Raw genomic sequence first — 20,667 nt, forward strand, 5'->3', positions numbered from 1 at the left:
TCTGCCCGAGTAGGGAGGCTGCCCTGTGCTGGGGTCTGAGGGTGGCCAGGTGCTAAGCCAAGGCTGGCAGTCGGAGGCTCGTGCAGCTGGACTGCGGGGCCAGAGCTGAGGCTGGAGGGGACAGGGCTATGGAGAAAGGGAGGCGTCTAGTGCCCACCTAGGAGTTGGTGGAATTACTGCAGGAGGCTAGGGAGGGGGAGCCACGGGGTGGGGATAAGGTACCAGAGGGAGGGTCTTGGGGATTTCCTGTATCCAAGCATGGCCCCAGACTCCCACAGCCACCAAGGGCATTGCCCCGAGGGGTCAGTGGGACACTTCAAGCTTGACAAGCCAAAGAGAAGCCCCGGTGTCCCTGGCCACTGGGGCCGCCAGCCCTGTAGGACTCTGCCACTGGGGGGCGCTGTGCTCACGGTTTCTGCCATCAGTCATGGGGTCAGCCAGGCCTGGGCCTTGGGGGAAGCCAGCTCCTGATCCAGGAGCCTTACAAAGGGAGGGGAAGGTTCAGGGGCCAGTGGAGAAATTAACGGTGCTGGGCTGGTCCTGCCTCTGTGCGGACAAAGCTAGTCACTCAGGTTTCCACTGGCTTTGGCGACTCGGGTTCCACAGAAACCATCCGGGAGAGATGTTCTCGGCTCTGTGGGACATGGGGCAGGGGGGCTGGGCCTCTTGGATCCAGGCAGCACAAGGAGGCAAAGGCAGGCAAGGGTGTGGAGGGGTGCTGGCTTCCTGGGGTGCTTCCCAAAACACTTCTGCCTCTTCAAGTATCTGGCCAGACTGGCTCTTCTGGATCCTAGGGCTTAGTTAGGCTGGGCAGTGCCCTGTGTCACTGGGTGAGGGTGACAGAATTTGGGGCAGAGGCCTGGTCAGGCGAGCCCTAGGGAGCATAAGGCTTGGGGAGATACAGACTCACAAACACCCACATGGCAGAGTTCACCAGGCCCCAGGTACCCCCAGATCACCACTTCTCAGCTGCACACTTCCTCCCTGCCAGGACCCAGGAACCTTGTGGTCCAGTGTTGGGTGGAGGGAGCACCTCAGAACGGGCCAGGACCCAGAAGGCCCACCCCAACGATAGCAGGCCCCTATAAGGGCACCTGGGTGGCAGCGGGGGCACTCCTCTCGCCTCTGCTCCACCCCAGGCCTGCCTGAGCTTAGAGGCGGTGACACCTTTCTCAACCTTCCTCATCCCCAAGATGTCTGGCTGGGTCGGCATGCAGTGGGGACAGCCTAGCTCCTGACCCCAGGCCCTGCCTGGACCCAACTGCTTCTTTAGGGCCTAATCAGGCAGGGCCTTAGCTCAGGGTTGAGCCCTGACTTCTGGACCCTGGACCCTGCTGGGGTCTCCTCAGGGCTGTCCACAGCTGCCCGGGGCCTCCTTGCCCAGAGGGGTTGGATGTCAGGGTGAAGGGCCCTTCTCCCCCTCTTCTTGCACACCCACCATCCCAGGGCTCTCATCCCTTCCCCAGGGCCCTGGTGGGCAGAGCCAGACCCCACACGCTCCAGCTTCAGGCTGGCAACTCACTGCCGGCAGCAAGGGCAGGAGGGCCCTTCCCAGGCCCCTGATGCGCACACCGGGGGGTGCCTGTGTGGGACGGCCCCGCCCCTACACAGGAAGAGCATGAGCGCACACGCATGCGCCACCACGCCTGTCCCTGGTCCTGCCTACCCGGGGCCAGCTTCTAGGTCAGGCCTGGGCACGACCTCCCCGGAGAACCAGGGGCAGGTGCTGCGGCTGGATCCTGCTGCACAGCTCGGGGTGTGCGGTGGCCATGGCTTGGGGGGTGTGGGGCCGGGCCCGCGGGGGCCCTGTGGGGGCTCTGACCCTGACGGCTCTGGCTGAAGGGATCCGGGCCAACCAGGGGCAGACTCCGGGTCGCTCTTCCATCGGCCCTCAGCCAGAACATGGGCTTGAACCCGAGGTGGAGCCTAAGAGTGCAGCCGCCGTCCCCACCGTTGGCGGTGAGACCTGCTCCCTGCCCAGCAGGACAGAGCTGGCCCCTGAGGGACCCTATCAGGTGAGTGGGGAGGGGAGGGAAGCTGAGGGGACCACATGGAGGAAGTTGGGGGGTGCTGGGGAAGAGAGCTGGGAGAGGCAAGGGGACTTTGTACTACGCACCCACCCTGCCCTAGAACCCCCAGAGCTCCTGGGAGGAGGGGGCCCTTGCGGACCTGGCGGTGTACACGGCTGCCTGCCTGGAGGAGGCTGGCTTTGCGGGGACGCAGGCCACAGCGCTCACGCTGTCCTCCGCTCTGGAGGCCCGGGGGCAGCATCTGGAGGACCAGGTGAGTCCCCCCCCTGCCCCCGAGCTCCTGCTGTTGGGGGATCAGAGCAAGCAGCCCGACGAACACACAAGCCTCAGGCCGCGCCTGCCCCGGGGCGGGGGGGGGGGGTGCGGAGTGATATGTCCTGACGTCTGCTCCCCCTGCCAGGTGCACGCCTTGGTGCGTGGGCTGCTGGCACAGGTGCCCAGCCTGGCCGAAGGGAGGCCGCGGCGGGCAGCCCTCCGCGTGCTGAGCGCGCTGGCCCTGGAGCACGCGCGGGAAGTGGTGTGGGCGCTGCTACCAAGCTCGCTGCCCCCGGACCGGTAACCTGCCTCGCCTGCGCCAGCAGCCACATCCCTGAGGCCCCCACGCAGCTTCCTTCCCCCTTCCTGATTGGCGGTGGAGTCTAGCCCTGGTGGGGCAGGTTGTGGAGGGGGCAGAGCCTCTGAATTCCCTCCGCTTAACTCCGGTCCTCCATGCACTCCCCGCTGCTCACGCCTCAGGGTCCTGGTGCTGGGCTCCTGGCTGGGGGGCCTGCCTTCTCCCTCCAGGTCACACCGGAAAGCCCCGCCTGGGGCTCCGAGGTGGGGCGAGGGAGCCGGGTGCCTGCTTCTCCCCAGCGCACCTGGCTCTTTGGTCAGTGTGCAGGGGAAGGGATCTCTGGTTTCGCTCCGTACGTGACTGTGTCTAACGCCAGCTTGTTGCGCTGCTGCCAGCCCCGCCGAGCCCGGAGCGGCCCCCGCCCGGCAGCGGCGCGTCGTCCACGCAGACAGCGAGCGCTCTGTTGCTCTGGGGTTAGCGGGTGGAGAGCCGGGGGATGGTCGACCGACCCTTTGCATGCTGGAGTCCTCGTGGCCACCTCCGACCCTGGCCCGGGGACCCCCCATGTCGGACCCTGTCTCAGGTGCTCCTACCCCCAGGGCGGCCGCTGAGCTGTGGCGCAGCCTGAGCCGAAATCCGCGTGTGAATGGGCAGGTGCTGGTCCAGCTGCTGTGGGCACTGAAGGATGAAGCCGGGCCCGAGCTGGAGGCGTTGGCGGTGGGTGACGAGCCGGTGCCGCGGGGGCCGCCCCTGGGGCCGAGGGGGTCGGAGAGTCTGGCCCTAGGGGCGTGGGGGGCAGCAGGTTCTCACCGGGGTCCGACGCATTCAACCCGTCCCTCAAGTGTCCGAGGCCCTGTCCCGGCTCTCTGTCCACAGTGCCCAGAGCCTGACCGGCCTCTTCTTCCGCAGGCCACTCGGGCCCTTGGGGAGATGCTGACTGTGTCGGGCTGCGTGGGTGCCACTCGGGGCTTCTACCCACACCTCCTGCTCGTGCTGGTCACACGGCTACACCGGCTGGCACAGCGGGTGCACTCCCCTGACGCCCTGAAGGTGTGGGGCCCCTCGCACCGAGGGCCACCACACAGCCACGCCAGGTGAGGGGCCCACCCCAGAGGGAAGACAGGGCTAGGGCCCGTTCCCTCCCAGCCCCCAGCTCTCCCGACCCACCTGCTGCCTGCCCCCACCTCCAGCTGCGCCGTGGAGGCCCTGAAGGCCTTGCTTACCGGGGACGGCGGCCGCATGGTGGTCACATGCATGGAGCAGGCTGGAGGCTGGAGGAGGCTGGTGGGAGCCCACACCCACCTGGAAGGCGTCCTGCTGCTGGCCAGGTGCTGGCGGGGCGGCTGGGGAAGAGGCAGGGGCAGGAGGCTGGTCTGGCAGAGGCTTCTGGAAGGGTGAGGCAGTAAGAGGAGGTTGAGGATCCCCATTTGTGCCCCATCCCAGTGCCATGGTGGCCCACGCGGACCACCACCTGCGCGGCCTGTTTGGGAACTTGTTGCCCTGGCTGCGCAGCCCCGACGACACGCAGCGCCTCACGGCCATGGCCTTCTTCACCGGGGTGAGCCTGCTTCCGCCTGGGTGGTGGCGGGCGCCACCCACCTGGCCCCTAAGCCGCGCCCCCGGATGGGGGCCTCGAGCATGCTGACCCTGGGGCCCCTCTCAGCTGTTGCAGAGTCGGCCCACAGCACGGCTCTTGCGGGAGGAGGTCATCCTGGAGCGGCTCCGGGCCTGGCAGGGCGACCCCGAGCCCACGGTGCGCTGGCTGGGTCTGCTGGGCCTCGGGCACCTCGCCCTGAGCCACGGGAAGGTGAGGGACAGGGCTGGGGGGCAGGGGCTGGGCCGGGGCGCGAGGGGCCGCCCACCAGTCGCTGCCCCGCAGGTGCGGCATGTGAGCACGCTGCTGCCCACGCTCCTGGGGGCTCTGGGTGAGGGCGACACGAGGCTCGTGGAGGCCGCGCTGGGCGCGCTGCGGAGGCTCCTGCTGCGGCCTCGGGCGCCCGTGCGGCTCCTGAGCACCGAGCTGGGGCATTGCCTCCCACGGCTGCTGGACGACGTAAGCTCCGCCCCTCCGGTCTGCCTACCCCCCCCATTCCGACCCGTCCCTCCCCGCCCAGCCCCACCCCCCCCCATCACCGTCCAGACTGCAGCCCTCCCCAGACTCTCCCAGTTCTCGGTCTGCCCTGACCGCGCCCTCGCACGCAGGCCAGGGACTCGGTCCGCGCCTCGGCCTTCGGGCTTCTCGGGACGCTGGTGCGGCGGGGCCAGGGTGGGCTCCGGGTGGGCCTCCGCCGCCCCCTGCGGAAGCTGGTGCTCCAGAGCCTCATCCCTTTGCTGTTGCGCCTGCAAGATCCCAGCCGGGATGCTGCTGAGGTCAGCTGCCCCCCAAGACTGTCCCACTGCTGTCCCCATCCAGCCCTACCCATCCCCACCCTGCACACCCCCTAAGATTACATAGATCAGGAATTTCTGCAAGGACCTCGGGTGCGAGTGTCAAGGGCTCCCGGGGTTCCTGGTCTTTCCTGGACCACTTGCCCTGGGCTTCTCCATCCCTATCCCGGCCACACCCCAGCTACCTCTTGCCACTTTCTGGACCCTAACCCTGTTCCCTTCCCTTGTCCTAGAGTTCAGAGTGGACCCTGGCCCGCTGTGACCAGGCCTTGCGTTGGGGCCTGCTGGAGGACATGGTCACTGTGGCCCACTATGACAGCCCTGACGCCCTAAGCCGCATCTGCCACTGCCTGGTCAGTAGAGGGAGGACGGTGGCAGTGATGGGGTGTGGTCAGCTGCCTACTTGGTCCAGTATACACCAGGGCACTCCCCCCAGAACGGAGTCTTCTCACTCTCCCAGCCGAGGTTGTGGCAGATCTAAGACCTCCAGTCCTGGTGCCTTGCAGCAGGGCGGGGGAGGGGGACCCCAGGCCCTGGGCTCATGTCTGCCGCCCCCTCTCCATGTGGGACAGGCCCTCCTGTACTGCCATGAACCCGTCTGCCCCAGGTTCAGCAGTACCCAAGTCACGTCCCCAGCTTCCTGAGCCAGAGCCAGGGCTACCTGCGGAGCCCACAGTACCGCTTGCGCTGGGCAGCTGCCGTGCTCCTAGGTGAGGTGGTCCTGCTGTCTGTCCCTCGAACTCAGAGAGAGCTCTGGGAGCTGGACCAGCTCTTCCCCAATGGGGGCCTGGGGCCAGCGCTCACAGGCATGTCTTGGTCCAGGCTTCCTCGTCCATCACACCAGCCCCGGCCGTGTCAACCAGGACCTGCTGGACTCCCTGTTCCAGGGTAAGGACCCGGCTCGCTCACCAGGGTGTGGGGGCCTGGAGAGGCCGGGGGTGCTAGGACGGAGTGGATGGGAATGGGTAGGTGGAGGGCCAGGGACCTGGGTTACGTCGTGGTTCTGAGAGCCCTCCGACCCTGCCTGAGCTGCCCTATCCCTGCAGACCTGGGGCAGCTGCAGAGTGACCCAGAGCCCGCTGTGGTCGCCGCGGCTCACGTGTCCGCCGGACAGGTGGCTCTGCTGGCCCGCGCACGGGCCCCGCCCCGCAGCCTGCGTCTCCTCCGCCCAGGCCTCCGGCACCACACCTGGCCCAGCAGGCCCCCACCAGTCTATGCCAACAGCCCGTTCCAGCCCCGGAGCTTCATAGGCCGCTGGGGCAGCTTGGGACCTGGCTGAGCCTGACCCCCAGCTAGCCCGGAGGGTGCCTGTGGTCTGAGTCCGGCCGTATACTGCTCTGTGGCCAGTCCTGGCAGGGGCAGGTGTGCAGAAGCGGCTCTGCGTGAGGGCCCCCCAGGCCTGGTACTGGATGCGTACAAACCCTCTCTCTCTAGGAACGCGCTGCCACGACAGCCATGTGACCTAGGACAGCGGTGCCTTCTGTCCGAGCACCATCTTGCCCTCGGCAGCCCCCTTGCCTCTTGCACCCATGGCCCCTCTGTCCCCACTCAGGCCTGTTGTTCTCCCAGCTCCCTGGAGTGTGCCCCGCCCCAGCCTGGATGACACCTGGCCTCCCGAGCTGGGGTCGGGTGGGGACACCGAGAGACTGGCCCGACCCTGTGAGCTGGCCCCATGATAGGGTGCCTGCTTCCTGGTCTTTGCACACAACCTGGCTCAGCTTCCCCGCCCGGTCTGGGCTCTCCTCCCCAGCAGCCTGAAGTCCCCCATCGCGTGTCCCACTCCTTGCTGGCCTGTCCCCACTCCCCCCACACCCACTCCTGTGCCTCGTGTCAGACCTCACTTGAGCCTTCTCCAGGTTTCCCCACTGGCGGCTTGGGATGGTTCCTGTGCCCCCGGTGTGGAGTGCCACCATCTGCGCCCACCGACTGAGCCCTCAGCCGGCTCTCCAGCACCCTGCTTGGGCTCAAACGAGGACAGCATGACCGCACATGCCGGGCGGGAGCCTCTGTGGGGGCTGTGGCCGAGCCTGGCTGGGCCCTGGCTGCCTCTACCCACAACGCCTGCCTTGAAATGTTCTCTTGCCTTTCAGGGCCCAGCCCCACAGCCATCTCCTCAGAGAGCCTTGGCTCACACAGCCTCTTGCGGGGCTGGGTCCAGCCCCCCAGTCTGGGCCCCCCCCTGTGGAAAGTGTTTAAAATAAACACAGGGGTATTAAAAGGTCTGGCGTGTGTCTGGGGACTGGGTCTGGGCCAAGGGTGGAGTCCTGACGACCTTGGCCTGGTCCGACATCCGGCTCAGGTTGGGGTCATAGATAAGGCAGTGTGTAGACAGGAGTAAGGGTCAGCCCGCCGGAGGGTTAGAGCCCGGCTGGTTCAGGGTCCAGGTTTATGGCCAGGGTCAGGCAGGGCATCGCCTGAGACCAAGAGAAAGCTCCAGAGCTGAGGCAGGAAGGAGGTGAGGTTTCTCTAGGCCCAGGCAGGGTCAGGCCAAGGGCACGGGTCTGTGCGGAACCAGGGGCATGGTGCATTCCTTTAGACCCTCCAGAGCAGGTGCCAAAACAAGATGAAGCTACAAGAAATGTACCGCGGACACTCTGGACAGGCAGGAGGCCCTCAGACTCCCAGAGAAGGATGGGCGGGGGAAGCCAAGGATTGCTTGGGGTGTCCGGAGGCCATGCTGGCCTGGGGGCTCTCAAGCCAGACACCCCCCGCCCCGGGAGGACTGCAGCTCCCAGGCTGGGGGCGCTGTGCAGGGCTGGGTCTCCCTCTTCAGTTTCCTCGGAGGCAGCTGGCCTGTGCAGGGAGTGTCCTCAGAGCCCCTGATTTGGTCTGGGCCCGAGGCTGGGCCAAGCCCGGGCCTCCCGCCCCCCACCGTGATGGCCCCTGAGGGCAGAAGCAAGCCGGGCCTCCCCACGGCTGTAGCCCGGGAACCGGAACCTGGGCTGAGCGTCCGCTGCCCGCTTCTGCCACCGAGAAGAGCAGACTGGGCAGTGACCCCTCTCGAAAGTGGGCCCAGGCTCGGATGACGGCTCGGCAGGCAGCACGCGGCCCCTTCTCACCGCACCTCCGTGGTGCCCACAGCCCCCGTTAGCAGAAGTGCAGGCCGTCTCTTGCACGATGCATCTGCTCGTGCTCACGCGTCCACCCCTACCTTGCTATGCCCCCAGTGCCTGCAAGCCCCACTCGTCTCCCTGCCCGCCGGGTGTGGGTTCACCAGAGTCCACGTGGCCCAAAGGCCCAGACGGTGGCTGGGCCCTGGGAGTGTGAGTCTTCCCAGGGACTTCTCTGCTGGGCTGTCCCGCCCCATGGCGATGCCACGGCCCTATGCGTGTGTGTCCAGCCTGGGGGGGTCTGCCTGCAGAGGGCCCGCCAACTTGCTGCTAGGGTTGGACCACACTTCCAGGTGAGGTCCTGCTGCCCTGGTCTCAGTGCTCAGATACTCTCAGGGCAGTGGTGGCCTTGGAACGTGAGGACCAACAGTCCCACGCCGCAGCTGGGGCTTGGTGTGGCCGCCCGGGACCCGCCTTCTCCCCGGCCTCGAGGGGGATCCCAGAGCCCAGGGGCTTCCGCTTGATGAACACTTCCTAAGACCAGGGCTGTTCCAGTCCTGCTTGTTCACCTTGGTTTCCCTTTTATGTGCCCCTGATAGGGGTTCCCCAAAGAGAAGTGTGGGCTCTGGAGAAGCCAGACGGGCCTGAGGGGCATCGAGCTGCTTCCCGCGGTGTGTAACCTGGATCGAGTCGTTTGGGGTGCAGTTCTAATATTAATTTCGCTTTAGGGCTGGGATGCTAGATATTCTCAGGGGTTAATGTCCTAGCTCCTGCCAAACCTACCGTCCCTCCTTTTCAGTGAGTCTAGAAGCCTCCTGTCAGCGGCCGGCCATGACTGAACCGCCCCTTCCTCCACCTTCCTGCACATGGCGGAAGGCTGACTGCGGTCCCCACCAAGGAGAGGCAGATTTCCTGGCCGTACACATCCCTGGAGAGGAGGCCGCATCAGCTACCGCCTGTGCCTACTCCCGGGGCCGCCTCTGCCATGGGGGCCGAGGCCCGCTGAACGCCCAGGGATCTGCAGCTTGGGGGCCAGGCGGCCCCGCGTCCAGGGATGCTCTTCCCTTTGAGCAGATGTGTTCAGATGAGGTCTCCACGCGCAGCCGCGGGAGGACAGGTCTGCGTGCTTCGGCCACACCTGCTCTGATCCCGTCCGCACCCGGGCTGCAGTCGCAGCTCGTTCTCAAGTTCCCTGAGGCAGCCGCAGACCCGTCCAGGTCAAGTCGCTCTGCCCTGCTCTCTCACAGCCCAGCACGTGGGGGAGGGGCTGGGGGCCCAGCCACAGGGCCGGTCACTCCAGAGCGGCCATGTCCCCATCCGGGGCAGGCCCCCTTAGCCCCATGGCACAACAGCAGGGAGACCACGGAGGAGACACCTGTGCTCAGCCCCCACCTCTGCTCCCTACCCAGCTCTGGGGCCCCCTCAAAAACTCGGTGAGCCACGTTTCTTTTGTACATCACGTGTATTGACTTTCCCCAACTCCCAGCCCCAGGATGAGCTGGCCACAGGCTGGGCGGGGCTCCTGGCCTAGCACGGTTGGCGGCTGGGGAGCAGGGCCAGCTCAGCCCTAGCAGCAGTCCCGGCTCAGGCCTAGCAGCAGCGTCAGGCAGGCGTAGAGTGCACACGTGCGGCCCCGGGCCTCTGGCTCCCAGCACACCTGGGGAGCGTCCGCCTGCACCTCCAGGCCGCATTCCTCCAGCAGGACCCAGGCAGGTGCCTCTGGGCCCCAGCTGCTCTCCAGGAGTCCTTGCGGCAGGGACACAGCCCTGCGCTCCCGCCAGGGGGTGCTCTGCTCCAAAACGCTCCGCACCTGCCAGGACGCGGTGGGAGATGTGGGAGATTGTCAGTGAGCTGCTCTTCCTCTGCCTCCCCCCCCCAGCATCCAGCACCCGCCCGCATCACTCCATCCTAGGGGCACCTGGGGCCCCACACCACAGGCCCGGCCCCTTCCCCTGCAACCTGCATCCTGAGCTCTCTTACCAGCTCGAACTGCCTGGACCGGTCTGCTGTCTCCAGCATCTCCGTGAGCAGCCCATGCTGGGTCTCACTCAGCACTGGGGGGAGACTTCGGCTAAGAGGAGGTTCCAGAAGGCCCATACCTCTGGACAAGCCCATAGCCCTGACCCCACCTGGCCTGCCCCAGGAGCCTCTCACCAGCCAATGCTTCCACCAGGTAGAGGACAGGGAGAGCCAGCTGCTCTTCCAGCTGTCTGGAACTATGCACCAGGCACTCAAGGAGGGCCCCCACCGGACCGTCCAGGGGGGCCACCGACCCACAGCGCAGGCCCTGTTCCAGCTGGGGACACGTGGAGGGGCCGGTGAGTCCGAGGGGCCTGGGCGCAGGCCCCGTCCCCGTGGCCCGCTCCCCCGGGCTGCTCACCACATCCTCCAGGGTTTGCAGGGCTGACTCTTCCCGTAGAACCTGCCCCAGGCCTGCCAGCAGCCGCCCGCACAGCTCCCTGGACAAGCTCTGCAGGATCTGGGCCTGGGCCCCCACCTCTGCCTGCAGGCCCTGGAAGTCTCCCGTGACTGCTGACCAGTTCTCAGCAAACCCGTCTGCGGGGAGAGGACTGGGACTGACCCTGGAGAGCTCTGGTTGGGAAGGGCAGACTCCCAGGGGGCAGAAAGGGGCGCCCGCCCAGGTTCCAAGGGTGATCGAGAAGGTACTGACCTGACTCTATCTTGAGGCATTTGGAGAGCAGCGACTGGCCGCCTGTAAGCTGGTGGCCTGGGCGGGGCAGGGTGTGTCAGGGCGGGGAGCAGGCCCCAGGCCTCGCCTCATAGTCCCTTACCACCACCGCAACAGGGGCATCCTGGGGCAGGGGCAAGGCTGGGCCAGGCCGGTGGCAGTGTTGTCTTATAGCCTACCCGCCTGCCCTGCCTCTGTGTGTGTGTGTGTGTGTGTGTGTGTGTGTGTGTGTGTGTGTGTGTGTTGACTCCAGCGCCCGGTCCCGGTCCCCAGGAGCCTCCCGGCAGAGCAGGGCCGCACAGAAGGGCCCCGTCTGGGGAGGAGGTCCACAGGGCTCACCTGCCTTGGGCAGCCCGAAGGTCCTCGGCTTCTTGTGCTTCTTGTCCCAGAAGAGAAGGACATCTGGCAGCCAGGTGAGAGCAGAGACGGGTGGCAGGTCGTCCAGTGACCCCGGCCTGTCCCTCACCGTGCCCTGGGGCCACCCTGCGCCATTGGCTCCGTGCACCCCACCTCCTCACATGCCAGAGCACGGGCTCCTCAGCCACCCAGCAGGCTGTGCGGCCTGACGCCTGTGGCACCCCCAGCATCCCCAGCCAGCCGGCAGCCCTCCCTGGGCTTGCCCGCCTCTCCGCCATGGAGCCTGGGCACCAGGACGCACCCCAACCCCAGCTCACCCCAGTCAGAGTCGATAAGCAGCTGGGCCACCTGGAAGGCAAGGGTGCTGCCTGAGGGGATGGTGACTGTCTTCTTCCGGCTCCGGTGGCCCTGGCCTTGGCCCTGAGGGACGGCGGTGGGCTCAGGGCGGGTTCTGGGCTGTGGGGCTGGGTAGGCTGGGTGCTGGTGTGGGGGTCCCGCCCCTGCCACACACCTGGAGAGATAAGGCTCCAGGCAGCGCAAACTGGCCAGAGCCCTCCTGCTTCTGGGTGCGGGTGACCTTCACCTCCTTCTGCGTCTGCAGCACCTCTGTCACCACGAACACGTCGTTCCCACAGTTCCGCAGCTGCTGTAGGACCTTGTGTTCTGGCTGCCGCAGGCGCCTGTGGCGGGTGGTTGGCCTGGAAGCTGAGGGGGCGTGTCCTGCACCCCCCAGCCCCGGGCCGCGCTGCTGGGGGGCCTGACGCAGGATTCCCACCAGTGTTCGTGGGGGTGGGCCACGGTGGGGGGAGGGACAAGATCCAGGGGTGCTAAGTGGACGCCCACAGACCCCTGGAGACGCCCACACCCTCGGCCGCTGCTTACCTAGCTGCTCCTCCCTGGGTGCAAATTACAAATCTCTGCCCTGAACTAATGGTCCTCCTCTCCCGTCCTGTGTCTGCTCTGCTCCACCCTGGGCCCCGGGACGCAGGCCCCCATTACCTCTGCGGCCTCCTTGCCCCCTGCCAGGCTCATCATGTCTCTGGGGACTGCCCCCACCCCCCGCCGCTGTGCTGACCCTTGGCCTGGACAGGCACCTGTGACTCCTGACGCCCCGGGGTTGTGACCCTTGGGGCTCACCTCTCTTTCTTCATAGCGTCCCAGATGTTGGGGTCCACTCGCAGTGTGCGCACATTCATGGAGATGCTGAAGTTATCGAACACCGCTGCCCCGCCTGCGAGCCTCCCCTGCCCTGGGGCTGCCACCTCACCGCTGCCCTGCAGCTCCCCGTCCATGGAGTCGTAGACGTGGATGGGCGCGCTCTGCTTTACGGCTAGAGCCAGACCAGAGCTGAGGCCCCATCCTCCCACCCGCCACCTGTCCCACCTGGGCAGTGGGCCTTTCCAAAGGTCTGTCCTTTGAAAGCAGAGAGCGCAGAGGCCCAGAGCAGGCAGCGGGCTGGCCAGTTCCCTCCCTCCCAGCAGGCGGGGTACCTGGCTCTGGGGCATCAGGCTCCAGAATGTCCCTGATGGACAGGTTGATGCACTTGTAGCGGGGTTTCCAGAACCACGACCGCGAGAGCTTCCTGCCCAGCAAGCAGTAGGGCTGGAAGCTGGTGGAGCTCTGCAGGCTGTCCACAGGGATGAGGTCGCCGCCGTGGTCCAGCTCCCGGACCACACTCCTGATCACACCCTCAAAGGCAGAAGCCATTGCTCCTGAGGAGACACATGGGTCAGCCACACTGCCCTCAGGGCTAGAAGAGGGGGCAGGGAGAGGGGGCAACAGTCGCTGCTTGGATGCCTCCAACGGCAGGGAGCTCTTTCCCTCCAGAGGCCAGTCCTGGGATGCTCTGACAGGCAGAAAGCGTCTGCTCCTGATCGAGGCTCAGCGCACCCACCCCACTGTCCCTGCACGGGGCTGGTGAGCACGTCTAGGCTGGGATGGCATTCGCAGCCCTCAGTGGGACTCAGGCTGCTCACCCCCTCTGTACCATGGCCAGAGTGCCCACAGGAAGCCCAAGGAAGCCCTGGGACTCTCAGTGCTTGCAGGTGAGGGGGGGGCAGGGCGGGGCAGCCCTCAGCCACCCACAGAGACCTTTGTCACTTCGTCAGCCCAACAAGGCTTAGCACCACTCAGGAAAAGCAGCCCCCAGTGGAGGGCAGGGCAAGCCAGGGGCCTCAGGGGGACCCCCAGGCCAACGCTGTAGCTGCTGTCTCCCTGGCTGAGGTGTTCAGAGGGCAGGAGAAGAAGCAGGAACCACCAAGATTCTGGGGACTTGGCAAGGGGCCCACAGTAAGGCCCAGCCACAGTGTCCCCAGCTTCCAGGTACGTCCTCTAGGGCTTTTTCTGTGCCCAGAGTTCCACGAGCCACCAGTCCAAGGCTGAGGCTTCAAGGACCAGAGGCCAAAGCAGGCCTGACCCAGGACCCAGGAGGCCTGGGCCCCAGGCAGAGGAGCCGGCCTTGCCCAGCCACTCCGGTCACTAGGAAACCTCTGAGCCTCGGTGCTGGTCAAAATTCGGAGCGGGCCAAGGCGTCCCCGGAAGGGCCCCCCAGAGTCAAGCCCAAACCCAGATGGGCTTCCCTAAGCTGGTCTGGGATTGTGGGGAGTCCTGGGAGGGTGCTGGGACCAGGTGGTCCCCACTCAGCGCGAGCTCCCCACCACCAGGCAGTGGGGAACGGCATTGGGCGCGGGGTGCAGCTCACTGTGACGGTCGCCCCAGGTTCCGGGCCCACGACGGGAAGCAAGTCCGCCCTGCAGACCCGAGTTGTGCTGCTCTGCCGGACGTCTCCGAGCAGGCGCCCCGCTGCCGGGTGCCCACACCCAAAAGTGAAACTCCGGTTTAGTGACGCTGGCCAGCCGGCACTCCTGGGAACGCCCCAGCCCGCACACCCCGTGGGGCCCTCTGCCCGCCCGGAGTGGGACGAGCCACCGCGCCCACAGCCTCCCCCTGCAGCTGGCGGCACTCCCCGCGGCTTCCTTCTTACGGCTCGAGTCCATCAGACAGTTCTCCAGAGAGAATGTGCAGACAGCCCGCAAGCACTGCCAGGATGTTCACATCGTTCACCAGCTGAACGCTGCGAACCCAAGCACGCCCGCGGGCGGCTGTGACAGAGCCCACCGGTGCTGGGGGGGACCGAACCCTTGCAGGGTCCCTGGAGAGCCACCCCCAGCCTCACCCACTCCCCTCCTAGCTGCACTCAAAAGAAAAGAAACCATATGTTCGTACAAAAACCTGCCCCGAATGTACAAACAGCATTATTTGCAAAGAAAAACAAGATGTAGAAACAACCCAAATGTCCATCAGCTGAGTAAAGGGCACGTGACATCCGTCCACTGGAAGACCTAGGGTCATCAGCCGGCGGAAAGGAGGAAGTGCTGACGCCCTGTGACCGAATGAGCCTGAAAAGCAGGCAGTCCGTAGAGACAGAAAGCAGAGTGGCTGCCGGGGCAGCGGGGGCGGGGTGACAGCTAACAGGTACATGGTTTCTTCCGAGGTGACAAAATGCCCCAGAACGAGTTCTGCTGCTGGTGTCCTGACTCTGGACATGCTGAAGCCTGTGGGGTTTTCCACTTTACGTGGGAGCGTTGTCTGATATGTGAATATCAGTAAAGCTGTCATTGAGAAAATCTGCAGCCGTCACCAGCTCCTCAGCACCCCTATTGTCTGGGTTGCGGAGAATCACATACAGTGCAAGAGCCCCACACGCTCCCCTCCGCCACCACTTCCTGCCTGGCTCTGCCCCGTGACACTCTGGAGCCCCCGCCAGGGCCCCTCTGGGCGGGCCTGAGACACCCTGAAGGCCCCACCACATTCACTCACTGGGTTCCCGCATAAGCCCTCCCTGGGGGGCAGGGTCTGCGAGGCCACTGAGGCTGCGTCTGTCCCCATGCCAGAGCCTGGGGTGCAGGCCTGAGGGCTCTCTGGGGCTGTGGGCACAGACTCTGCTTGCTGTGGGCCCCCAGCTCCAGCCCGGCCCCAGAGCCCCTCTGCTGCTGTGAAGAGGGTGCCCTTGCTGGTGCAGCAGGAGGCTGCAAGAGCCTGAGGAGGGCTGGGCGTGTGTATGGGCGTGTGTATGGGCGTGTGTAGCACGCACACGCATGTGTGCGTACCTGTGCATAGGTCTTCATATGTGTTTGTTGCATTGCTGTTTGTGCGTGCACATGCGTGTGCTTACACACGTGTGTTTGTGTCGGTACATGTTTGTGTGTGTTGTGTGCGAGCATGTGTTGGGGAGGCCGCGAGGCCCATGCTACGCCCATGGCTGCTGATGCTGCAAGGCTGTCCTCCTGGGGTCCTCTCTCCTCCAGCGCAGCCACCCCTGGGGACCCGGGTCTGAGGCAGACGTGCCAGGCAGGAGCCATCCGTAGGGCAGGAGGGGCAGCGCGCCCGCCACGCTGGCCACGGCAAGCGCAGATGGTGGCACACGGTGCCCACCTGCCTTGAGGCAGTTCCCTGGGGCCGCCACACCTCAGGCTGGGGGGGGGCAAGGCGTGGCTGCCGCAATTCCCTGTTCCGTGCTCAGTTCTTCAGCAGTAACCAAAACAAGAGGGACTCGCCAAGCCCGGTGCCTCTCCCCTGGGCTCCGGAGTCTTGTCAGAGGACAGAGGTCAGCCTGACAGCCTGCTGGCCCTGCACCCTATCCCCTCCCTGGCTCCCATTCAAGAGGCGAAGTATGACCAACAGGACATTTCGAGGCCCAGGAACTCTGGGGCGACATTATGTCCCCCTCGAGCCCACCCTGGGCTACACTGAGGTAGGTAAAGCTGCCCTGGCCACGGCCTGGGTGAGCCCTGGGGGTCCACAGCTAGGGAGGACACATGTCTCTGAAGGCACGCTGTGACCCCAGACTGGGAGCCAGGGAGGGCACTAAGGTCTGTGCGCCTGGAGGGGTCAGCCGGGCTGGGCCGCCCAAGGTGGAGGAAGCTGGCTTCAAGCAGGGACTCCGCCCCGTCCCCGTGGGTCCGAGGGGCTGGAGCGGGCGGGTCAGCGGTAACCGGGGGCAGACCCTGCCCTGGGGTGCCCAGTCCCTGGCGAAGACACAGGTCATTAAGAACCCAGAGTAACCCAAGGGCTCTGGAGGGAGCGGCCCATCATGGACGAGATGGGCAAGTGCCCTGAGGCGGGCACACAGGGCAGGCGCCAGGGGCACCAGGGTCCGCAGGGTCCGCGAGGGGTCCGTGCAGCAGCCCAGGGCCGGCTCCACCCAGTGCCGACCCTTCCAGCGACCATCCCGCTTCCCACTCAGCGCCCACGCCCTCCACAGCCTCCCTCCGGGGCAGGCTCCCCTTCCTCCTGCCGTTGCCGCTCCCCCTGCCGCCACCCCTTCTGCCCTGCGCCCACGTCTCTGTCCCGCCCTCCGGGGCCCGCAGGGAGCCCTTGCTCTGAAAAGCGGACGAGGTCAGGATTGGAGGCGTCCGTGCCTGCTGCTGCTGCGGGGCCAAGAGAGCGCTACCCAAGTCCCATCTTCTGGGGACGGAGTCCCCCACGGGGCAGCCCTCCCGCTCACCACAGCGGCCACCCCGTCGGTAGCCCTGGACGCTGGGGCCCAGCAGTTCCGCCATCTCTGGGGGATGGGTCAGCCCCAGAGCAGGGTGGTCTCGGCTCAGGGGCGCCCCAGGAGTCAGGAGGGCTGTGGGCGGCAGGGAGGCACCCCCCCCCCCGGGGCTGCTGCTTCCTTTTGGAGTCCCCTGCCCTGGGGCCTGCTAGGATCTCTCCAGTCCCCTGAGCTTTCTGCCTGCTGGGCGGGGGGGGGGGGGGGCTCAGAAGCCTGTCCCACCCCAAAGGGGCCTCTGCTGGAGGAAGCAGCCCCCTAGCTCTTGCTTCCGCTTTTCTGAGCCTCCCTCATTCTGCCCCAGCTGGGAGAAGCGCTCCTGGCTGGAGTCCAGGCATTGCTGGGGCAGGAGGGGAGTAGGTATGCGCCGGACACTGGTACTGAGGTTTGCTCAGTAGTAGGCCCGTGGAGGGTGGTCTTCGTGACATTCATCCGTCGTGGTCCCTGAGAGCTTTGCGGGAATGCTGCGATTTAGGGAACAGTAGACCGAAACGCTTCTCTCCCAGAAGCATCTGGCTCAGACAGCCTGCGGGTCATGCTTTTTAGTGAGGGTTAGGCGTGGGGTGTGATGCTGGGGTGAAGCAGGGATCCACAGTGTCCCTGAGGTCAGTTGCCTTCCACAGTAACTTGCTGCTCCCTTCCCTCTGGGATGAAAGGTGGGGGGCATTCATGCGGTAGCGGTTCCAGCCTGCCAAACACCTGTTCCCACCTGAGGACTCCCACCTGCACAGAGGGAAGGAGATGGCAGGAGGGTCCCCAAGGGGTGGGTGTGCAGGCTAGGTGGGTGGAAGGAGGAGGCAGATAATGCAGGACAGATTGGACATTTTGTGCGTATTTCCTGATAAAAGCGCGTTTGGCATGCCTACACTGCATTCCCTTTAGGGGCTGGTGCACCTGTGGGGGTAGCTTTGTGCTGTGGGGCAGGGCGGAAGTGGCTGGGGTGGGGTGCTCCGGGGGGAGCTCAGGAACAAGAAGCCTGCCTGCGCTGCAGGGTGGAGAGGAAAGGGGAAGCTGGGTGTGGGAGAAGGCAGGGGCCGCCAGGGGCTGGGGAGAAGACAGCCCTGCGAAGAGAGAGAAGTCCCTCACAATGGACTCCGGCAGGGACGGTGTCTGACTGTCGAGGCTTGCTTGTGTGCTGAATGTCTGTCGTGGAAATCCTTCGGCTGCCCCAGCCCGGCACCTGGGCAGCCCTCTGGGAAGGAGCACCTTGGGGTGGGGGGAGAGGACCGGCAGAGAGAGGCTGCCGGGAGTGTGGGTGGTCAGCGAGAAGAAAGCGCTGTGGGGGGAGATGGCCACCCAGCAGCCGGCCCAGGATGTGCAGGACAGGGGAGGCCCAGAGATGGGCCGCGACCCTGAAGACCGTTGTTGTGGGAGCGGAGTGTGCCGACGTCTTGACACCAGAGCAGGGCCTGGCACGCTGTAAAGAGCTATAAACAGGCTAAATATTTTTGTCTGGTGTTTTGTCTGTCATTTGAGGGGAATTCCTAAAAATGAAATTACTCAAAAAGTACTCAGGGTCTTGGCACACGTTGCAATTTGCCCTTCAGAAAGGCTCGCCGAAGTCCAGAGCAAGGAGCGTGAGTTTCCACCCCCGAGCCACGCCCCCTCCCGGCCAACAGCCGAAGGCAGATTTGTTTTCATTTTTGCCAATCTGGTGGGAATCAACGAGTTTTGAATGTAACTGTTAAGATCAGTTTTAGTAAGTTAACTGTGACAGCTCTTCCATCCTATTTACGGTTTCTCAACCCTAGCAGACAAATCTCCAAACCCTGCATCCTCTTGGCAAGTGGCTGGGCTCTCCTGTCCACCACCCCAGGACTGGACAGCTTGCCCAGCCGCGGAAGAGAACAGGCTCAGTGCTAGACTCACGAGTCTCGGTTTGTGCTGCGTAAGAAATCACCCCAAACCTTAGTGGTGTAAGCAGCACCTGCTTATTTACTCATAAATACGTGAGGTGCCCTAACTTATGCCATTTAGGCTGGACATCGCTGCTATGGATCATCTCTGCTCCACGGGTGCTGCCTGGGTTCCCAGCTGTGGAGTTAGCTGGCAACGAGTCCTCTCACGTGTCTGGCTGATGGCTGACCGTCAGAAGGGTCAGCGGTATAACTGGACACATGCTGTCCATCCTCCATCCGGCCAACCCTGACTCGTTCACAAGGTGATGGCTGTAGGACTCTCAAGAGAAGTTGCACAGGGCAACTTTTCAAGATCCCTCGTGGGAAATTCCATCTCACGCCTTCTCTGAGAACTCCCCTCCCCTGCCCTCAGAGTTTTGCCAGGGCCTCAGGACCTTACACCACTCCTGATAGATAAGTTACCCTGAGCCTGTCCACACGGCCTCCCTCCTAGGGTTCCTCTAGCTGCTTGTGGGAGAGGAAGAGGGAAAGCTAGTCAGGGTTCAGCCAGGGCAGTGGCAGGGGGAGAGGAGGAGGGTAGGACAGAAGATTGACAGGCCTCGGTGGTACTTGCAGAGGGACCAGAAAGGGCACAGGAAGCAAAGATGGTTCCAGATAGATTGTGTCTCTCCTCGAAGACATCTGGGTTGGGAGGGACGCCCAGCTGGGGCTCTGCCCTGTGTCAGAGCCGGCCGGTGCGGCTGGTCTTCTCACCCTGGCATCCACCAGTACAGAACAGGCCTTCAGAGTGGGCATGGCTGTCTGTGCAGCAGCACTCACCCCTGGGGGGGTTGAGGCGCTAACCTGGGAGGCGGGTCGTGGGTGGCCACCACCGCAAAGCTTCATGAGCTTGCGTCATCCTGGTGCAGGACCGTGCTCACCTCTGCTGCGGTGAGCACTGGTGGTACGGTATCATTGCGGCTATTTACATTCTCACTATTTTTGCTGTTAACTATTTCTTTTGGAGGAGATAAGAAGGGAGAATCAACATTTACTAGCAAATTTCCCACTTCGTGCCCTCTTCATGTCTTTGTTTCCGTGTCACATCTTCTCCCATCGGCCTGAAGAATTTTCCGTAACACTGGCTATTGTGCAGGTCTGTGGCAAACACGTTTTGTCTGTTTCATCTTATTGCGGTAAAAAAAATCACAACATCTAAGTTGTCCTCTGTCTATTTCTAAGTGTCCAATTCAGTGGCGTTAAGTACATTCACAATACTGCAGTCATCATCATTTCTGTCCACACCTTCTCCGCGGCTCCAAGCAGAAACCCTAAGCACTTACTCTCCATTCCTCCTTCCCGCAGCCCCCGGTAACCTCTAATCGGCTTGCTGTCGGTAGAAGTTTGCCTGGTCTGGGTAGTTGGCATGGATGGAGTCGCGCAATAGCTGTCCTTGTGTGACCGGCGTATTTCACTCAGCGTCGCGTGTTTGAGGTTGGTCCCTGGGGTAGCGGGGGTCAGTAAGCAGTGCATCCCTTTCCAAGGCTCACAGTGCGCGGCAGGGGTGGCGCACACGGACAGCGGGGCGAGTGCGAACGGGGCTCCCTGGAACAGGGGCGTGCAAGCGGGACGTGCTCCCTGCTCTCCTCCCTCACTTCTCTCGGGTGCCCGCCCGCAGGGAGACGCTGGGCCATGATACTCCTGCTCCTCACTTTCTGAGGAGCCTCCAGATTGCTTTCCCCAGCAGAGGCGCCCCTTTCCGCCCCCAGCAGTGCTGCAGGGCGTGCGCATCTGCCTGCACACTTGTTTCCACGGATCGACCGAAACCTTTCATGCTTTCGGAGGCTCCCGATCCAGGGACTCCTCGTTCTCGGTCTTCTCCTGTCCTGGCCCGCGGAGCGGCGTTAACAGCGCCACCAGATCGCCCCCGCAGCGCCTCCAGAGCCTAACTCTCCGCGGGTCCAGGGCTCGTCCTACAGAGAACCGCAGGCGCCCCGGGACCCGACCTCCCAGGCTACTGCCGTCGCCCCGCCCCTCGCTCTGCGCGCGCGGGGCCCCGCCTTTCCGCAGGCGTTGCCAGGACGACGGCGCGTCCCTCGCGGCCCAGCCAACGCCCGGGCCTGCCTGCAGTGCGCAGTCTCGGTGCTTCCGCGGGCCCCGCCCCGTCCCCGGCCCGGCCCGGCACGACTCCGCCCCGCCCCGCCCCTCCCC

General features: G+C 64.8%; 2 protein-coding genes across 9 annotated transcripts; one reads left to right on the plus strand and one right to left on the minus strand.

The window, feature by feature from the left end:
• The first annotated feature begins 8 nt into the window (after positions 1-8).
• Positions 9-7,187, plus strand: MROH6 (maestro heat like repeat family member 6). Of its 7 annotated transcripts, XM_045777224.2 has the most exons (14): positions 9-2,015; positions 2,131-2,283; positions 2,431-2,585; positions 3,183-3,300; positions 3,493-3,677; positions 3,774-3,911; positions 4,027-4,141; positions 4,247-4,390; positions 4,463-4,636; positions 4,786-4,953; positions 5,205-5,324; positions 5,579-5,681; positions 5,794-5,859; positions 6,018-7,187. In XM_045777224.2, the coding sequence occupies exons 1-14, from the start codon at positions 1,770-1,772 to the stop codon at positions 6,248-6,250; spliced, it is 2,118 nt and encodes a 705-aa protein (XP_045633180.2). In that variant the 5' UTR covers positions 9-1,769; the 3' UTR covers positions 6,251-7,187. The 7 variants fall into 7 exon arrangements, 6 of the variants coding, with proteins under 6 accessions (XP_045633180.2, XP_087720657.1, XP_045633179.2 ...); XM_087864531.1 differs by having other exon boundaries at positions 2,131-2,585; XM_045777223.2 differs by having other exon boundaries at positions 4,247-4,636.
• Positions 7,188-9,470: 2,283 nt separating this feature from the next.
• On the minus strand, positions 9,471-14,391 carry GSDMD (gasdermin D). 2 transcript variants are annotated; one of them, XM_045777253.2, is made up of 11 exons: positions 13,769-14,389; positions 12,558-12,779; positions 12,205-12,397; positions 11,579-11,747; positions 11,385-11,487; positions 11,050-11,112; positions 10,693-10,749; positions 10,402-10,577; positions 10,176-10,317; positions 10,002-10,075; positions 9,471-9,831 (listed from the first exon to the last, which is right to left on the minus strand). In XM_045777253.2, exons 1-11 carry the CDS (start codon positions 14,061-14,063, stop codon positions 9,589-9,591), a joined length of 1,737 nt encoding a protein of 578 aa, XP_045633209.2. In that variant the 5' UTR covers positions 14,064-14,389; the 3' UTR covers positions 9,471-9,588. The 2 variants fall into 2 exon arrangements, with proteins under 2 accessions (XP_045633209.2, XP_045633210.2); XM_045777254.2 differs by lacking the exons at positions 10,176-10,317; positions 10,402-10,577 and having other exon boundaries at positions 13,769-14,391.
• Between the last annotated feature and the right edge of the window lie 6,276 nt (positions 14,392-20,667).

This window comes from Ursus americanus, chromosome 9 (assembly GCF_024610735.1).
Source record: "Ursus americanus isolate L20-20 chromosome 9, mUrsAme1.1.p, whole genome shotgun sequence".
Classification (NCBI taxonomy): Eukaryota; Metazoa; Chordata; class Mammalia; order Carnivora; family Ursidae; genus Ursus; species Ursus americanus.

Bases quoted from the DNA above. Each gene is read 5' to 3' on its own strand.
- MROH6 (XM_087864529.1), top strand. From the start codon at position 1,770: ATGGCTTGGGGGGTGTGGGGCCGGGCCCGCGGGGGCCCTGTGGGGGCT. The intron at 2,586-3,182 runs GTAACCTGCCTC...TCCTACCCCCAG, and splicing joins AGCTCGCTGCCCCCGGACCG to GGCGGCCGCTGAGCTGTGGC. The intron at 3,912-4,026 runs GTGCTGGCGGGG...GCCCCATCCCAG, and splicing joins GGCGTCCTGCTGCTGGCCAG to TGCCATGGTGGCCCACGCGG.
- GSDMD (XM_045777253.2), bottom strand. From the start codon at position 14,063: ATGGACTCGAGCCGTAAGAAGGAAGCCGCGGGGAGTGCCGCCAGCTGC. The intron at 12,398-12,557 runs GTACCCCGCCTG...GTCTGGCTCTAG, and splicing joins GCCTGATGCCCCAGAGCCAG to CCGTAAAGCAGAGCGCGCCC. The intron at 11,748-12,204 runs GTGAGCCCCAAG...CACCCGCCACAG, and splicing joins GACGCTATGAAGAAAGAGAG to GCGCCTGCGGCAGCCAGAAC.